The sequence below is a fragment of the Plutella xylostella genome, chromosome 30, assembly GCF_932276165.1.
Source record: "Plutella xylostella chromosome 30, ilPluXylo3.1, whole genome shotgun sequence".
In the NCBI taxonomy this organism is placed as follows: domain Eukaryota; kingdom Metazoa; phylum Arthropoda; class Insecta; order Lepidoptera; family Plutellidae; genus Plutella; species Plutella xylostella.
The window spans coordinates 5,250,711-5,270,074 of record NC_064010.1 but is presented as its reverse complement, the minus strand read 5'-3'; the positions used below and the strand labels follow the sequence as shown (position 1 = coordinate 5,270,074).

The 19,364-nt window shown below is 38.2% G+C and overlaps 2 protein-coding genes across 2 annotated transcripts in view; both read left to right on the top strand.

The window, feature by feature from the left end:
* Nucleotides 1-824, top strand: part of LOC105382655 (P protein) — a 107,032-nt gene extending 106,208 nt beyond the window's left edge. The window contains exon 18 of the mRNA XM_048632139.1: nucleotides 269-824. Within this exon, the coding sequence (XP_048488096.1) occupies nucleotides 269-447 (179 nt within the window). The 3' untranslated portion in view covers nucleotides 448-824. The remainder of the gene's footprint in view (nucleotides 1-268) is intronic.
* Nucleotides 825-4,687: 3,863 nt separating this feature from the next.
* Nucleotides 4,688-19,174, top strand: LOC105390371 (lysosomal alpha-mannosidase). The gene is made up of 29 exons (XM_048631949.1): nucleotides 4,688-5,021; nucleotides 5,514-5,616; nucleotides 6,113-6,194; nucleotides 6,600-6,785; nucleotides 7,100-7,305; nucleotides 7,640-7,776; nucleotides 7,940-8,073; nucleotides 8,584-8,704; nucleotides 8,907-9,014; nucleotides 9,276-9,378; nucleotides 9,601-9,691; nucleotides 9,990-10,080; nucleotides 10,473-10,590; nucleotides 10,990-11,147; nucleotides 11,377-11,448; nucleotides 11,720-11,887; nucleotides 12,242-12,393; nucleotides 12,729-12,850; nucleotides 13,266-13,414; nucleotides 13,758-13,884; nucleotides 14,198-14,322; nucleotides 14,914-15,034; nucleotides 15,782-15,820; nucleotides 16,176-16,305; nucleotides 16,676-16,740; nucleotides 16,817-17,294; nucleotides 17,431-18,428; nucleotides 18,523-18,598; nucleotides 18,847-19,174. Exons 1-29 carry the CDS (start codon nucleotides 4,923-4,925, stop codon nucleotides 18,971-18,973), a joined length of 4,686 nt encoding a protein of 1,561 aa, XP_048487906.1. The 5' UTR covers nucleotides 4,688-4,922; the 3' UTR covers nucleotides 18,974-19,174.
* Nucleotides 19,175-19,364: the final 190 nt, after the last annotated feature.

Here is a 19,364-nt window from a genome sequence, read left to right as displayed (position 1 = left end):
CCCGCGCCACAACGCGACCTCTAGTAAACATATAAATTTGCATACAGAAGAATTATTATATTAAGTACTTATATGCTGTTTTTTTTATTATACTATTAATGTACTTTGAATGAAAGAAATAACCCAATTTAGGAATGACATAGTAATCCAATGAAAAAAAACTTTGAAATCACTTTTCAGTATACCTTGATGATATTTTTGTGGAAGCACTATTGCAATCTTTTAAACTCATGTAAGTATCAGTTATCAATCTTTTTTTCTCACTCAGGTAATGGAACACTGATTGGAGCCAGTGCTAACGTGGTCTGCGCAGGAGTGGCAGAGCAGCACGGCTACCGGTTCACTTTCTTGGAGTATTTGAAGATAGGGTTCCCAGTCATGATCGGCAACCTGCTAGTAGCGTCGGTATATCTCTTGGTCTGTCACTGCGCATTTACTTGGCATTGATAGTATATTTGCTTATTTGTTTTAATGTGTATCTTAAAATTACCATGTGATTTTGATAGATTGTTTTGTTGATATCCAGTAAGCAGATTTTTATTTTAACTATTGAGATTTATATTGGTAAACATTAGAAATGTATATAGTCAAGTTTTAACGTAAAAACGTATGTTCAATCTGTCACATTTTGTCTATATCAGTGACCGATGGTATACGTACAGTGTTAGATTGTATACATAATTTGTTTGTATATTTGTGCTACTATGAGATTGTTTTACAGTAGTTTGATGCAGTATTTATTAGCTAACATGCTCGATGCCTATTTAATTGTTTATAATTAGCTGACTTCGTTTGAGGGAGGAATATGTTTTCATGGTTATTATTACTTTGCACAAAAAACTGTATCTTGAGATCATTACATTCATAACGCAATGGATTCAGAATCCGCAGCTTTTGCTTTAACATGAATGGACAATTTAATGTTAAAACTGCATATAAAGTAATCCTTATAAAACCTTAGATTTTTTTTCTAAAAGACATCACGCAAGACCTATAATTTCGTCAAGTCAAAACTTATTTTTGTTAAATCACACTGTCTAACTAGTCCCCAGTTAGGTATACTTGTTAATCAATCACATCACATGCATAGAGATTAAACTAAGATGAATGAATATTATCATTTATTTTTACAAGATTAACTGCATTATGTTTATTTTACTTAAATAAGATATTTTAGCAAAATAGAAAAGATAAAAAAGTATTACGTGTATATTTATTTGCCTTTGTAAGGTCCCACTTTTTATTTTATTAACAATGTTAAAGATTTATTGTATATACCTACCTAATTAGATTCTAACTATTAACATTGAAAGTGATAAAACTGATAAACAATAATATTTTTTAATGCACCGTGATTTTTATAATGTTTTAAATGTGATATGCTAATTATAAGAATAAAAATATATGGATTGATTAGATATAAGGTGCTAGAATAATTCATACTATATCAGTAAGTAATAAATTATGTTGCATTATTAACAATTAAATGCAGTTTTTTTTTTCTTTTAATAAGGATAAGGGTACCCTTAATCTACGTTAAGTTGGTTTAGATGAAAATTTATGAACTATTTACACACTTATAGCCACACCGTCGTATCGTCCTAGGTACTGTCGATGTTATCAAGCACGTAAGTAACACTAACTGATAGCTGATCAATTTAAAAGCTACACCCTACTTAAACATTTTGAAATTCTGATTTCATTTTCGGGCTTACATATAACATGCTGCACATGTAGGTTTCGGCTTAGTATACCCTTTTTGCAACATCCTGTATAGCAAAACTGCTAGGTAAATCGGCATGTGTCTTCTTCATCATGCTGCTACTATGACTCCAGGACTACAAAACAAGACCTATCCAATTAACACATCCAGATAATAATATGTGAACCCACCTACTCGCAGTGGACCAGCGTGGTGGGAAATGGTCCAAGCTTAGGAAGGCAGTTTAGACCTTGTCGAAGTTGTCGATATGCACAAAGGTTCCACTGAGTGAGCCAGGTGCAGATACTTACAACCCTACAGAGAATAGAAAAGAAAAGAGGATGCGAAAACTAGAAATAGGTATGTAAGTACCTAATTAAATTCATTAACTGCCATGTAAGCAACGATAAAATGAAGATAGAAGGGAAACGTATCTTAAATCGTAGAATATGATGGAACTGGTGGATAATATATATACTTAGCTACTGATGGATCGTATCAGAAATGAGGTTATCCGTCGGAGGACTAAGGTTACCGACATCGCTTTCAAAATATGCAAGCTGAAGTGGCAGTGGGCTGGTCATATCTGCCGAAGAACCGATAACCGTTGGGGTAGACGAGTTCTCGAGTGGAGACCACGAACAGGCAAACGCAGCGTGGGACGCCCTCCTGCCCGCTGGACTGACGACCTTAGGTGGGTAGCCGGTAGTGGTTAGATGAGGAAGGCCGAGGACCGAGTGTCGTGGCGCTCCTTGGGAGAGGCCTATGTCCAGCAGTGGATGATTGGTTTCATTTCATTTCATTTATTTATTCATTCACAACATGCTGTCATATTTGAAATTACAATGGGGACTTAATTCTAACTTAATTCTAAAAAAATACAATTTTCAAGGGTAATTTACACATGAGATATTAATAATTAACAATAGTAAAAATAATAATAATAAAACAATAGAAGATAAGTAAATTAATTAATTCAAATTGTAATAAAATAAATTTAATTTTAAACATTATCTAAAATTTAAAATGTCGATTTAAAAAAAAAAAAAAAAAATAATCATGTCAAATAATAATACAATAACTACAAATAAAAATAAAATAAAAATATTAGTCATTTAAAAATTCGTCTATTGTGTAGAAGCACTTTTCCAATAGATGTTTTTGTAATGTATTTTTGAATGAAGCTATTTTATCAATTTGTTTTAGGTGTGAAGGAAGTTTATTATATAAAGTGATTGCCTGGTATCTCGCACTGTGTTTTGCGACTTGCAGAGTTGGGTGCACAGTATCTATGCGTATGTCTTTCCTCCTAGTTTTATTACGCGCAGTTTTATTTTCGGGAGATTCAAATCTCGGTAGGTTCTTTGCTAGCTTGGTAAGCAAGACAAAAATATACAGACATGGAACTGTCAGTATGCCTAACCGAACGAAATGTTCCCGACACGACTCCCATGGTGGAATTCTAACCATTGTACGAATTGCTCGTTTTTGGCAAGTAAAAGCTTTCTTGGTGTTATAATCGTAACTGTGGCCCCAAAACATGATGCTATATCTTAACCGGGATTCCACTAGCGCGTAATATACCATCTTGAGATGATTTAGACTCAGCTCATCCCTGAAACTTCTGAGGGCATAACAAGCTGAGCTTATGGAACCCTCTATTGCTAGAAGTTCATGCTTCCAGTTTAGAAGTGAGTCTATATGGATACCGAGAAACTTCACTTCGTCAACAAGTTCAATTTTATCTCCGTTCAGCTCAATATCAAGTTTATCATTATTTCTTACAGTATTTCTAAACAGTATCGCACTCGTCTTATTTGGATTAAGGACTAGCTTATTTGCACTAAACCACATGTTAAACGCTGACAGAGCTTGGTTAACTGATTGGCTCAGTGCATCCATCTCATCGGAATGTAAAATTGCGTTTGTGTCGTCAGCAAAGACTACCAGTTTCATATCAGGGACTTTGTTTGTTATGAAATTGATAAGGTCATTCGTGAAAGTTATAAAGAAGATGGGTCCTAATATTGATCCTTGTGGAACGCCTCTGCTGATCTTAACCGCATCGGATTTTGCTACTCGTTCAACACCATTTTCAACATATTTTATTTCGACGAATTGTGTCCTATTTTGTAGGTAGCTTTGAAATAGTGCGAGAGATTGACCTCTGACCCCATAGTACTCTAACTTTTCTAGCAGGATAGAATGATCAACGAATGGTTGGAGGTACTGCAAGGAAAAAACTGTGCACATTTGTTAATCGAAACAAATCTCTCGTTACGTTTATTTAATGTTTGTACCTAGATGTTTGTAATGTTTTCACAATGCCTGAAAAAAGTTAGGGCTTGACCATACATACATTTTTTCAAAAGTAGATTACGGTACCATTTACGTGGACAAATTCATTTTTCTAAACATTTGTGACTTTGTTTCTCGAAGACAAATGAACCGATGTTAATACCTTCTTATAAATTTTAGTCAGTCATCATCATCATCATTGGCCACGACATCTTGATCAGATGATAGTTGCAGCGTCAGTTTATTCGATGGGAGAGGTTTGTGCGCATCTTTTTTTGTGGCTGTAGAGTGCTATTGCAGCTCGACACCTTCTGCCACAGAGATCGCAAGTGTAGCGTGAGTCTGCAGACGCTTCTTGAACTACACGAGTCACTGTTTTTGGTCAGTAAAATCATTATAATTATATACATATATCATTTCTTGACAATATTAACCAAAAATAGTTCATAAGCTATCCATCGCACCTCAAACAATCAGTGGCTGACGCTAATCTCACTGGAAATCTTTTCACCACGGTGACATACCCTAAAGGCAAAACCTAAAGGTCAGTGTTTGTCAGTTATAAAAGCAAACTATTACAGGTTTCAGGGTACATTTTTCCACCCTAACATTCCTTACTTCTTGTCCACAATAATCTTACGATTTCACACGCTAGCAACCACTTCCTTATGTTAACTTAAACAAACAACCGATTCAAACCCCATGTTACAACACATTTAGTGAACAATCACTTTACTTCATGAAACTGAATGTTTCAGCTGTTTGTCTTACAACATAAAAGTGATATCATAATATTTATTCAGGAAATCATGAACGAATACTTAGTGTGCCTACTTACGGGTTTTAAACGTGGTGAAAATCTTCAGCTGGAAATGCCATAGTTCTGATGTTAGACAGTGTGTATTAATAAACTTTCATTACAATGTGTAAATATAATGGACACTTTGTCTTGTTTTTATATTTATTACAGTGTTGCATTTGTAGAGTTGAGTTAATTTACAGAGGTCAATGCGGTTATAAGGTAAGTGACACATTAGCTAGCTTTACTTTTTATAGATGTAAGTAGGTAAGTACTACCCTTTACTAAAGAAGCTTAAGCGGATTTTCGTAAATGGAAGGAGAAACGACGTCGGCAATGCCGATGAAGTGAACGTACTTGAGTGAATTTCTATAGAAATAGTACTATGAATGCGATGTGTCCATTGAGTACGCATCGTACGATTCCGAAGGTTGGACGCTTACCTCAAAGCACCTCTCCCCAGAATGACTATGCTACCATAAAAATGAGAAGGGTTTCGTTCATCCTAACTGTACTACACTCATGGGCAATGAAAAGATTCCAATGAGAAAAACACGAAGTTACTACTAAATTTAAAAGGCTAGCTTAATGACGCTTTCTGCAACATTGAATGTTTGTCATAAAAAAAAATTAAAAATTGGGGTTATTTGGTATCAGCATTTTGTGAGTGGAACCCGGCTGTGTATTAGATGACAAACATTTGAAATTTTCCAGCAATGTCCTCAAACGAGAGAAGGAGCTCTCAACGTGCACCTCATCCCTCACTCCCACATGGACGCGGGCTGGGTCAAGACTTTCGACGAATATTATTATGGAAGTAAGTCATCATCATCATTTCATTTATTCAAGTAACAAGACTCAGAGATTGTTAGTAGACACGGTTTAAGTTAGTAACATTAGAATAAAAACAACAACAAATAAATAAACTACAAATTAGAACACAAAAATATAAATCTTAATTATGTTCATTCATGTAACATGAGTCATCCCCGCCTTACTCCATTCATACACTCGACCCTTCACGTCCCCACTGCTGGGGCACGGGTCTCCTTCCAATGAAGGAAGGGTTTAGGCCTAGTCCACCACGCTGGCCTAGTGCGGGTTGGTGGACCCCAACACAAGCAAGTTTGTGCTGAGAGAGTATGGAAGTAAGTATGTCAACATATCTCTACCACTGATCACTCCAAATCCGGCGTGCCCCGAACAGTGAACACTAACGCACAACTCGATATCACCCAAAACCCCCACAAAATGATGGACCACTGATCCACTGCAAATGATTTAATTACTTATGTACTTTGTAATTCTTACAGCTAGGACCCAGGTCAGCACAGCAAACGTGCAACTAATATTCCACTCTGTATTGTCAGAACTACTTCACGACAAGAATAGAAAGTGAGTACCTACCTACACCAACTCGCAATAAGCTCCTCATCCCCTAATCTACTACTGAACATAGGCCTCTTTCAAGGGGCGCTATCTCTAACTATCTCTAAGTTCGTCGGTCTATCAAGCTGGATAGTGTCCCAAACTACTCTTGTCTGATTAAGTATGCATTACTCGTAAATTATCGTAAATGAGCATGATTTTTCTATTCGTACTCCAAATCTAACAGTTTCTTAATTCTTAAGTTTTATTTATTTATTTTATTTATTTATTATAATAATAATAATGCTTAACAGCTACGGCCAACACGCGATTATTGCTAGGTAGTACAAACATATATAAGTACTTACAAAAATTATATACAAAATAGAACTAGAAAATTTTCTAACAACCACTCTACTAACTATTTCCCAGGTTCACATTTGCGGAGTCAGCCTACTTCTGGCGATGGTGGAAGGAGCAGCGGCCTTCCATGAGGAATGTGTTCAGGACCTTGGTTCAAGAAGGACGAATTGAAATAGCGGGAGGGAGCTGGGTGCAAAACGATGAGGCCACTGCCGATTATGAAGCCATTATTGACAGTTATACCTGGGGTCTAAGGTAATAATGCTAAAGAGAATCTGAATGAGATCACTGCGATTATAATGTACTAATGGTACTAGTTATATCTTCTAACATGTCATCTATACATGAAAAAGTTTCCTCTGTCATTGCCATTCCATGTCACTTGAACTTTTTCATTGCTGGAAAGTATTCTATCAAAATATTGTATATACTTAAATGTTAGTTACTGGCATGGAATTAAAAATATACATAATGTAAACTACTTATGTAAACCTGTCAACGGTTATTTGAAAGTATCCACAGTCCAGATCCAAAGTTTCTTTACCAAAAGTCTTTAAATATTTTTGCAGAAAGATAAACGATACCCTTGGTCCCTGTGCTAAGCCCAAAGCAGCGTGGCAGATAGACACATACGGACACAGTCGCGAACAAGCCTCCTTGTTGGCTCAGATGGGCTATGATGGACTGTTCATATCAAGAGTTGATTACAAGGAGAGGGAAGCGATGATTGATGAGGACCGACTTGAGTTTATGTGGAGGGGGAGTGATTTACTTGGTAATTGAATGCAAAATAATTTTAACCAGTCTTCAATTAGCAGTGGTATAATTAGCCGAAAGGGGTGACTCAGGGGTTCACTTTTGTTTTACGACTTATGAATATTAAAACATTCTCATATTTATATTTTTGTTGGGCTCGTGATTATGGGAAGTAGTTTTTTCTCACGAATCTACGAAGTTCCTGACGTAAATCGAACTCAGGTTGTTCATAATAACCCCATGAGTCACCCTCCTTTGGCTTTCTATACCACTTTCACAATATTCTGTATAAGTTATTGAAGTTTTTACAAATTAGATTTATTGAATTGTTTATTATCGTATCATATTTTTAGGTAAAATGTCCGATATAATGACACACACTCTGTTCAACCTCTACAACCCTCCCGAGGGGTTCTGCTTCGACTTCCTCTGCAATGATGAACCCATTATGAACGATCCTGAGAGCAATATTTATAATGCTGATAAAAGGGTTAGTGATTTCAATACTTAAGTACCTTTCATTCTATTCCATGGATAGTAGAGTAGGTACAATATCAATGGCATGCATTATCGATTTAACTTTACGCTTTTGAAAAATCATAGGAAATCTAAATCTTGCTAAACTGTGAAGTCCAAAAGCCGTTTCTTTCTAGGTGAGCGAATTCATAGCCCATATTGAGCATCAAGCAAAATACTATGACCATGACAACATCGTGGTGATGATGGGCGGAGACTTCGCCTATCAGAGCGCGGCCAGCTGGTTTATGAACATGGACAAACTTATCAAGTAAGCGTAGCACGCATGAAAGAAACATTATATCCATTACATAATAATATATACTCATTGAATACATCTGGTGCACCCTGAGCAGTCAGTGACAGACGCCAACTATTCAGCACGGTGTCAAGTCTCACCTTTGTCATTGAGTCTCACCGACTTGCTAAAATAAAGAGAATAACAGGCCTCTGTATCAATGCGGGTTAATGGTGAGGTGCATTTTAAGAAACCTTGCATGCCATCTACAGATCAAGATGAACTTTGAGCGTAAACATTTAACAACTCCTATTCATTTTGGCAATTATTAAAATCAATCAAGTTTTTGTAGGTAAATAAGTAACTAGGGGCCACTTGCACCAACATATTAAATGTAGATTTAGTGTTAAATCTCGATTTAGTGTCAAATTTTATAAGGACTGACGTTTCTTAAATCGACATTTGACACTAAATCAAGATTTAATTTGTTGGTGCAAGGGGCCCTAAGTCTAATTCCTAAAGATATTAATATTTTTTTTCTAGTCATGTCCACAAGCATTCAGCGAATCTATCGGATATCAATATTTTCTATTCGAGTCCATCTTGCTATCTAAAAGCCATTTATTTGTATGGGAGACGAGATAAAACGATGCACACTGAGAAGGTATGTTTTTCATTGCCTACCTTAAAAAAATGAGCTTAGTAACTAGATACTAAATGATACACAATAAATTGGTCGGTACGTCGTCAGTACTGAAATAACCAAAAAACATTCATACTTACCAATTGAAGAGGCGTTGTTGGTTTCGTTTACGAGTACTCTTTGGATTCTTGCTACTAATCTTTCTCCTTTCTTTCACTCACAGGGAGACTATTTTCCATACGGCACCGACGCTCAAACATACTGGAGTGGATACTACACCTCCCGCCCCAGTCTCAAGTATCTTATCAAGAGAAGTCATCAGTTCCTGCAGGTAAGTAACCTAAATAAAAAAAAACTTACAATTTTATCTCATATATTGTGTTCCACAGCTAGGAGCTGGTCAGACATCTTAAATTCGTAGTTCGTACAGTTTGTCAGACGACTCGACTGTTATTTTATTTAGGTCAGTGAGTTGATTTTTATCCCTATCGTCTCTTTATAACCCCCAAATGAAATCTTTAGGGTACCGAAAACCCATATTTTTCCAATCCAATTTGTCAACACTATTCACGATTATTTATATTATCCTCAGGTTTTCAAACAACTCTCTGTGATCACCCGTTTCGATGACTCTTACGAACTCCACCTACTTCGTCATGCCGTCTCACTGGCGCATCATCACGATGCTATCACAGGTAAATGAGTTCTCATTAGATCTTTGCATTCTGTAACTTTACTGTCATCATTTACTCTTTTCATATGTGCTTGTTTTGGTTAAGATTTTATGTATCTTTTTCTTCTATTTACATAAAAACATATTTTTCTCACGACTATAATCCCCGCAGAGGTAGTCAGAGGTGACTCGCAAGCAAACCACCCGCAGTCTTCTTATTTTTAATAAACTACGGACTTTGCAGGGACAAGTCAACAGCACGTGGCCAACGATTTCATCAGGATCTTGACAGATGCTCTAGATGCTAGCATGAAAAAGGTTTCTGTAATGCTAAGGTCTGTAAATACAGTTATCATTCAGTTCATTTGTATCAATTTCATAAAAAAAAAAAGTTGACTCCACAACCACATCACTCGGTTACTTTGCACTGTGCCTTGTATTATGTGTTTTTTTACATCTTTATAATTTATAATAATAATAACTAATAATAATAATTTCTTTATTCAGATTACTAAGATCCAATTTTGTTAGTAGACATATTAAAATACAGTGTGTTAGTAAGTACTTAAAATATTTATAACTTAAAAGAATGATTTTATGATTCTTTACTTTTACTTTCATCTTAATGCACAGCCACTTGACTCCAAGTTGGGGTGGCAGCCGAAGGACAAAGAACCAGCAGCAATTCGTCGTTTGTCATGATCTCAATGTCAGCCAATGTATAGTAAGTTGTTTAACTGTATTATGATTTATGATTGAAAAAGAGAGATCCTTTTCATCATCACCATGAGCCTTTAATATGTATTTATTTATTTAATACTTTATTGCACAAATATGAGATATTCATAATTTTCATAATGCTTCTTCTTCTTGAAGCATCACAACACTCTGCTTTCGGCCTTCCAGACTGTTCGTTATCTCCACTTGATAAATAACTCGTTACGTTCCAATGGTCATCGATTCATCGGCATATTATTGTTATGGCCGGCCTTCTTCAGCTCACGGATTTTAGGAGCTATATTAGGTTACTTTAGTTTAATTAGGGACAATCTTATTTGTTATGTGATCCTTCAGAAAAACCCATATTCAAGAAACAAATTAATATTTCTTCCCCAGTTCAGCGAAACCCAAGACACTCTACTGCTTCTGCTGTACAATCCGTCCAGCGTGAAGACCTACCACTTCGTGAGACTGCCGGCGACCATGCTCAGCTACTCCATCAAGGATGCTAATGGTCAGTATACAGTCCCTGCTGATCACCCATGTAAAGAACAGCCCCTAAACTCTTTCCAGACGCATCTGTTTGTAAGTGAATTACATTGGGTTGGAAACAGAGAGCCTTTCCAAAATCATATAGATTAATTTAACTGTTTTAGTCAAAACGCAGTGGTAAAAGCTTACTGTAAATAAAATATGTAAACTATGAAGAGCACTCTTATACATACAGTGCTCTAACTCGGACACTACAGAATAAAAACTTCGGTGAATTTGTTTGGACTCAATAAAATTGCCTGTAAAATCACTAAATATACATTCAAATAAAAAAGCTTACGGCTCCCATCTGTCCACCTTACATGATTTGGACCAAACAATGCGTGACTATTCCAACCTTAAATACCATATAAACCTCCAGATGACGACGTAGAGTACCAGCTGCTGCCGCTCCCGCCGCCCGTCATCAACCTGCCGGGGCGCCGCTCCGCCGCCCTTCAGGAGCTGGTGTTCGAGGCGGAGAGCGTGCCCGCCCTGGGGTACGCCTCGTTCTACGTCACTGCTGTGCATGATGCTGTGGTTTGTATATTTTTTTTTGTCTACTCCTGGAGTTTGATTTGGAAGAATCTGTCTGTAGAGTACATAAGTGGCAGAGTGAGTGTGTATGCAGACACTAGTTATCTCTAAATATTAAGTATTTAATGTAAATGCTGATTCTATAAAAAAGTTACATACGTACACACATGGCTTAGATATAACCAATAATCAGTAACAAAATATCAATCTAAGTAATTTCACTTTATTGCAGAAGGAAACAGCTTTCACAAAAAATACCAACTCAGAGGAAAATCTGGACAAAGTATACTGCATATCAAATGAGGTTCGTATAGATCCTTTTTATATCCCTACCAAAACAGTAGGTTTACATAAGTTTATAAAGTCTATCATTGACGTTGAAGAGGTAATTTAATCAAGAATGTTGATCTTCATCATCACAGCATAAGCACACCACGGAGAGCCACAGCAATCTTTCCACTGCTATCCTCATCCAGGCATTAACTGCTACCTATCTAAGATCTCCGGTTGTCGATCAAATAGCTTGCCACTTATACCTCCTAGTATTGAAGACTTACAGCCAAACTTTCTTCCAGTACATCAGAGTGCACGTGAACAAGGACACAGGTCTGCTGGAGACCCTCCAGCACCAGGACGGGGCGAGGGTGCAGGTGTCACAGAACTTTTTCTACTACAGCCAGACGACTGCGCCGGTGCATTCTGGGGCTTACAGCTTTAGGCCTGGAAGTCTTGATGCTGTGCCGGTAAGAGAGAGAGAGAAGAGACATAAAGAGAGAACTTTACTAAGATAACTTTTAATGTGGTGGTAGTGGTACAGTAGGAGGTCTTGTTTGCGCTTCTGTTAACAATAGCATTATGACAATACTGATTTCCTAGAAGTGATTGCAATTGCTGCAATCATTTAGTATTCACCGGAGTCCGCGTTGTTATATGGCTGCAATAGACGTATAGCTGCATGCGACATAGTGGCACTAATCTAATGATGTCGCGCAGTTTTGGAATAAAATATATTCCACCCACTGCTTACACGACTCCTCTAAGCCATATGATTTCTAGTGTACCTATGCAATAATTCCAATGGATTATATCATCATCAGGTATCAGACAAAGCCTCGATCCACACCATCCGCGGCCCGCTAGTCAAGGAGATCCGCCAGCGGTTCTCTGACTGGGTCTCTCAGGTCATTAGGCTCTACCGCGGCGAGGAGTTTGTGGAGCTGGAGTGGGTCATCGGGCCTGTGCCGCTTGGGTAAGCAAGGGGGTTGTAGGTTATAGGTGTTTGTGTGTCGGTTGTGGAACTTTGGATGGGAGGACTGTGAATGAGGTGTAGGTAAGTTCTGAAAATGTTTTAATCGAAATTGCTTCAGTCATTCCTGATAAATGCTTTCCATCACCATCAGCCCGTAGTAGATACACTGCTGGACATAGGCCGCCGTATAAAAGAACGCCACAATACTCTGTCCTTCATAATCAATTTAGTAAGTGCCAACATTACTTACCATTCCTTTATGGAACCTCAATGGTTCAAGATAGAACGAAAGCATCCTCAATAATTTCAAGCTGAAATTTCAAAACATATTCCAGGACTGACCTTGGCAAGGAGGTGGTGTCGAGGTTCAGCACCAACATCAGCAGCCAGGAGTTCTTCACCGACTCCAACGGACGCCAGATGATGAGGAGGAGCTGCTGGAATGAGACCAACACTGGTAAGTGCTGTCACCGCTTTAGCTTATAAGCTTATCAGCGCTGAAATAGTATGAAACTGACAGATCGGCGCAGATAACCAGCTTTTAAGGGCGTGTATACAAAACTGCGTTACCACGACGCATCGCAAAAATCTGCGACTGTTTTGACAGTTTTTCAGGGCAAATGCTTAATTACTGTCGCAGCTTTTTGCCTTGCGACGTTGCAACACAATTTTTTGTACACGCAATAAAAGCCAGCTTTATTTCTGTATAGGGCCTCAGAGATTAACATAGTTAATAAGTACGTCTTATCAGATATTGTTCCTATAGCCATGCTTGCAGTTCGTTCACTTTAAAACTAAGTACATGCGTAAATTTTCTGGCCGTTCGTTCAACATATGAATATGTAAATTATATCCCCTCACCAATGTTCCAGCGGAAAAGAAGCAGAAGTACCTTCCGTCCTGCTACTACCCGGTGACGTCGCGCATCTGCATCCAGGGGAACGACTCCAGCGGCCTGTGCGTGCTGGTGGACCGCAGCCAGGGGGGAGCCTCGTACCGGCCGGGGGAGGTCGAGGTTATGGTGAGAGGGAGGATTTATGTGTCTTCATAATTAGAACCTTCAGCAATAGCAGTACCGCAAAATATGTCATCACCTGCTGCTGGCAACAGAACACTTAAACACAAATAATTACACAAGCCAACGATCTATTACTGGAGATAGGCCTCCAAAACATACATATTTATGGGTCTACGAATCTCCCCATGGTATTAGCTGTACTCTGGATATTTTCGATGCACCCTGGACAGTCGTAAACTAATAAACAATCGGGCTGGCTAATCTTTTGACTACGGCAACCAACGCTGTATAGTCCACCGTCAAATATTTGACACCGTCATTTAAAATACCTTAATACTACCTTCAGGTGCACCGTCGTCTGCTGACGGACGACGGGTTTGGTCTGGAAGAGTCCCTGAACGAGGAGGAGGGCGGCGTGGGCCTCATCGTGAGGGGGAAACAACGGATCGTGTTCGGGAGGAGGAAACCTGAAGGTTTGTGGTTGATACTCACCTAAAAAAGAGGCGCGTCGATACAGTATATCCAAAACACTTTATATCAAACATAATACACGTTCTTGATAGACATCCATTTAACTAACCAATCATAACTGTGTTAATGTCCTTATACGATACAAGTGGCTGCTCATTGGCCTCAGGCGACATGCGGTCGAGATATTTCACAACGTTACTCCTTACTCTTCTATGGAGTTTTCCAACCAAACCTTTGATTCCTCCCGTAGTCAGTTGATGATTTTGTACTGTTAGACTGGTCTAAACTCAAACATCTTTTGTTTCTGGTGGACAGATAAGCAGTCGTTCTTCGACCGAGCCTCCCAGGCGGCGCTGCGGTGGAAGTACGAGCCCTGGGCGTTCCTGGCTAGCGGTGACCGGATCAACCGACGCAAGTGGGCCAATGTCAGGAACAAGAGGGTGAGTCATGAAGTCACGAACGTCAGTCTACGTCACACTTATACAACTTCATAATCCAGTAAGTTTTCAATAATAATACTCAGAAGGCCCCCTTTTTATGGACCCCCTGAAGAAGTATTTAGGTAAGCGTCCACCTTTCCGCAACGTACGTTACGGATGAACGGACACATCGCATTCAGTATTCTTTGCATAAAAATTCACACAAACTATATGCGTCCACTTCATCGGCATTGCTGACACCGACCGTTTCTTCATTCATAAAAAATAGTTTGTTTCGATACGTACGATACCGACAGGTGGACGCTTACCTTTAAGAAAAAAAAACACGTACTCACGCCTTGTACTAATGTACCTTTAAGAGTCGTCGAGTAACTAGTCGTCTCCCAGCAAGGAAGCCCTCTGTTTCCTCTCTTATCTTCCGATCATCATGCTTCGATATCCTGCTACTGTACCACCACCGTCACAATAAGCTGCGTCGCTCGTTTATCAAATTATCTGTGAGATACATACAAGTTACTTCAGATTTGACAAGCGAGCGACGCGTAAATTGCTAATGTGTCGCTGGTGGTAATCCCACTATTCTGGTTTCAGTTCTCCTCCCTCCACTCGCACGGGGTCCCCCCGCGCGTGCACGTGCTGACGCTGGAGCCGTGGCGCGGCGGCGCCGTGCTGCTGCGGCTTGAGAATACGGTGACGGATAATAGCACTCAGGGTACGACATGTTATATTCTTCTAACCTCTATTGTGTGGTGGTTCTATGTATGGAATCGCGTTTCGTCTGCAACCATTGTGGCAAAAAATGTCGTGCTGCTATTGGACTATACAGCCATCAACGACGGTGCGGCCGTCGTAACTCATAATCATAACCCACGAGCGCTGCAACAATCATCTATATAGATGCTGTGGCCAATGATATGCTATGGTGTGGTGTAGTATACCTGCCATAGCATCAAGCTGAGCTAGAACCCGTTTCGGCACCGGGAAGCAACATTCGCGCTAAAAAAAAATATTACTTTTTTATCCTTTCTTGTAAGCGTAACTATGTGTTGTTTCGTTGTTTCTGTGTGTGTTAGAAATAAATGACATTTTTCTTTCTTGATCTTAACGTTCCACAACCAGAGTTTACGGAGTTTACAGAGTTAACGGTACCAAAGTACGGCATAAACTATTTTGATGACCGGATGGTGTAGTGATACTACGGCTAAGCCGAAAGTTTTGACTAGGCCCGGAGCCGTAGAACAGTAATCAGTAACGAATGCTACGCTAACCATGCAGTGCTCCGGCTATTCAAGTGCAGTGCTTCAAATCTTTTTTCTCTTGCATACGCGTCTTCTTTCTTTCTTTCACCATATTTTATTCTCTAAGAGGGTACTGCCCCTGTTGGTCTTTATTTGAAGCCAAATAACCTCACTTAGATGGTGATCGATAAAAAATAACTGAGTCATTTATGTACTTTCAGATCCTCCGCCACCGAGCAGTCATGAAGACTCAACACCAGGTAACCTTAAAATAGCTTTCAGCCTCAAAATGTAGTTAGTATACCTGCTGGTTAACAAAATCGCAACACATATCTGCCGAAAACTGATAACAGGTAGTAGTTAGGTAACTGGCCACGTTCTCGAGAAGAGACCACAAACAGGCAAACGTAGCGTGGAATATCCTTCTGCCCGCTGGATCTAATAAAGGAATTTAGTAGTTACAGAGTGTTGTGGCGCTCCTTGGAAGAAGCCTTTAGAAGAAGGGCTTAAGGCCTAGTCCACCACGCTGGCCTAGTGCGGATTGGTGGATAGTGTGACGATTATTGGTTCCTAAAGATGATGATAATGATATGACAGCAATACGTAAAATTGCAGCAGAAGCCGGCACAATCACGGTGGACCTCCGCAAGTTGTTTCTGCAGCGCCACATCACATCAGTGAGGGAGACCACGCTGGCTGCCAACCAGTGGCTAGATGAGGCACGGCAGATGGACTGGTCTTCCAGGTAAACAGGGTGAAATTTATCAGTGACGATCCCGATACTGGGTAACTTACAGCTTTTTTTCTCTACATTTAGTTTTGGCCTCGCAATCATGTCATATTCTTTAAAAACCTTAGAAATGTCTGCAGTATTTAATGTATTAGAAATTAAATCTACGAACATAAAGTACACAAACTATATACAAATAACTGTACATACAACAAAATACAATCTAAATAATTTAATGTATTTCCGAATGATGTGGCATCGCCACGGAACATTCTGCATTGTATGTTATGAATAGTGTATAACCTGAGAGTGTATACTATACCTGACACTTTAAGTATGGGTATCCCACTGCCAAATCCAAGCCTAATAACGTGATCGATTGCAGATACATATACAGCGGTGGGAATGATGCATTCGGATTAGAAGATGTACCTGATGCCTATGGGAACGGTAAAATACTTTTTTCATTTCGAGATTTTTAGGTTTTCAGTTTCATGACCAAAATTACAATTTATAAATCTTTCAGATGGACATGTCATTGATTACGACGACACTTATAACTATGGACAGCGAAAACAACGTGAGTCAGTTGATAATGAAAATGAAATGGATCACTCTATGAGGAACTACGAAATTAAATCTAGAAGTAAACGCGAAAGCAATAAAGTCACACCTGAAAACGTAATAAGGAACAGTGGTTTGGAAGAATATGAAACAAGACATATTTTGAAAGATGTCACAGAAGATCAAGATGATGTAACGAAATCAATTTACGAAATGTATTACAAAACAAACTCTTGGTACTCCAGAAAAAATAATGAAAGAACAGTTCATAGAAAATTAAACTCTAACAAGGCACCTATTTTGAGTCCCTTCAAAAATAGCCATAGTAAGAATTTTGAAAACAGGAGTAATGGAGAAGAATTATTTAATGAACATTCATTTGAAAGTAAAATAAAACACGACTCATTAGAGCCAGACTTCAACTTGAATAGAAAGAGACGGTATGTTATTTTAATAGATATTATATATATGTACCTATGTTGATATCACTACGCTCAGCTAAAATATATATAATATAATGTACTATGTATTTTTTTCTGTTCTGTTATTTTGGTTATCACCTATTTTATATTGCAGAGAAATTCTTATCGAGAAAGATAACTTATTCAATAAACCGAAACGAAGCCAGACCAAATCACTTGGCGCATTCATGCCTTTCTTTATAACCGATGAAAAACTAGACCGCAGACTAAGAGAACACAGGAAGACAGAAGCTCATAGACAAATAAGTGCCGAAGAAAATTCCTCGCCACTAGTCAAGGACATGTTTGTTAAGAAACTAGATACGAAAGCCATAAAACGTAGTTTTGACGATGACGACTATGATTCGGATGAAACGCCAAAAATAAAATATAACCCTCCACCATCCGCAACGAAAATTGTATCGACTACAACAGCAACAGTTCGAAGCACTACCATTGAAGAAGAACTTATACAGTCAGATGAAGAAGATGTAGAAACAACTAAATCGTCTACAATCTTATCAACTACTAAGGTGACTACAGAAGCCTCTAACTCGTCACCCACGTTAACTAGTACCGAAACACCTGTAACAACTGTACAACAAAAATCATTTAGTCTTAGAAGAATAGCTCGAGTTACCGAGCAGACACAATACAACATTTTTGATGATGAAGATAAATTCCGCGATAGCAGTAAAGAGGAGAAAGGTTACATACCATCTAAATCTTTCAAAGGACTATTTTCTGATGATGAAGCAAAGAAGCAATCATCCACTAAGGTCTATCAATTGAATGTTAAAAGTATATTTCAGAAAAAATATGGTGATAAAACTGAGTCATCTACTGAGCAATCAGAAAAGCTATCAACCCCTTCAAAAATTTCATCTTACTCCACAACAGATGAGATTGATTTAAAATTGAAAGAGTTTTTTGAGAATAACATCAAAATTGATTCAAATGATGATAAACATGCAAATGTACCAGCTCTTAATACAGCCGTAACTGACAAAATTATGGAGCAAAATCCCACTGAACCTGAAAAAGAGGAAAAGAAAGGTAGTCGGAAGACTCAAAGAGATATTAAATATAGAAGTGATGAGAATGAAGCCAGAGGTATTTTGTTAATATATTATTATATTAGTCGCAAGTAGATATTCCGTAAAACTAAAATGGCATTGGGAAATTCAAACACACATTAATTTCACAGCTGCTGCAGACCAAATCACAGATGACAATGAATATCATAATGCCGAAGAGGACTTTTCAAACAAAAGAAGGAAAAGGTAAAGCATTTTAATTATTTACAAAATAATATAGAAACAATGGCCACAAATAAGTAGTACTTCCTAATTCAATGATGTATGTAAGGTGGGTTAAGACAGTGGCCGGGGGTAAAGTGGACCACTGGTGGTGGTTACCACTTTGCCAGCGTGAGAAACTAGAGAATGAAGCTGCTTTTAACTATTTTTTACACATTAATGGTCTTCCCCCGAAAGAAAACCATAAAGAATGATAAATATGATATTTTCAGAGCAATTCCTGTGAAGAAAAGAGAAGAAATCAAGGATACAAGCGAACCCGAGGCAGAAGATGAGCACTTCATAGTGACGCTGCGGCCGACGCAAATACGCACTTTTGTCATTAGATTTAAGTCATAAATTCCATCTACACCTATTTTTCAGACGTACTTAGTAGAAGTAGACCTAAACCATCATACTTTAGCGGTAGGTAACTACAAGGATGTTGCTTACATCTTTAAAAAAATAGGAAAGTCTAATTTTAGTTATATTTATGAAATAATTGTGAATATAAGTAGCTAGGTTGCTACACTTGCTAGGCAATTAGCCAATCTAACCAAAGGCAGGTAAAAAACAAAATAAGATAAATAAACCAAATAATCAACTTTTATATTTTTTGCATTTTGCATAAACTGTTATGATTCTTATGTTAACTTATTACAATGTTATTGTTAACAACATAATTAAGTTATTTAAGTTGTTTAAAGAATAAATTAATACTTATTTCATGTTTATCAAATTGATCTTCAAT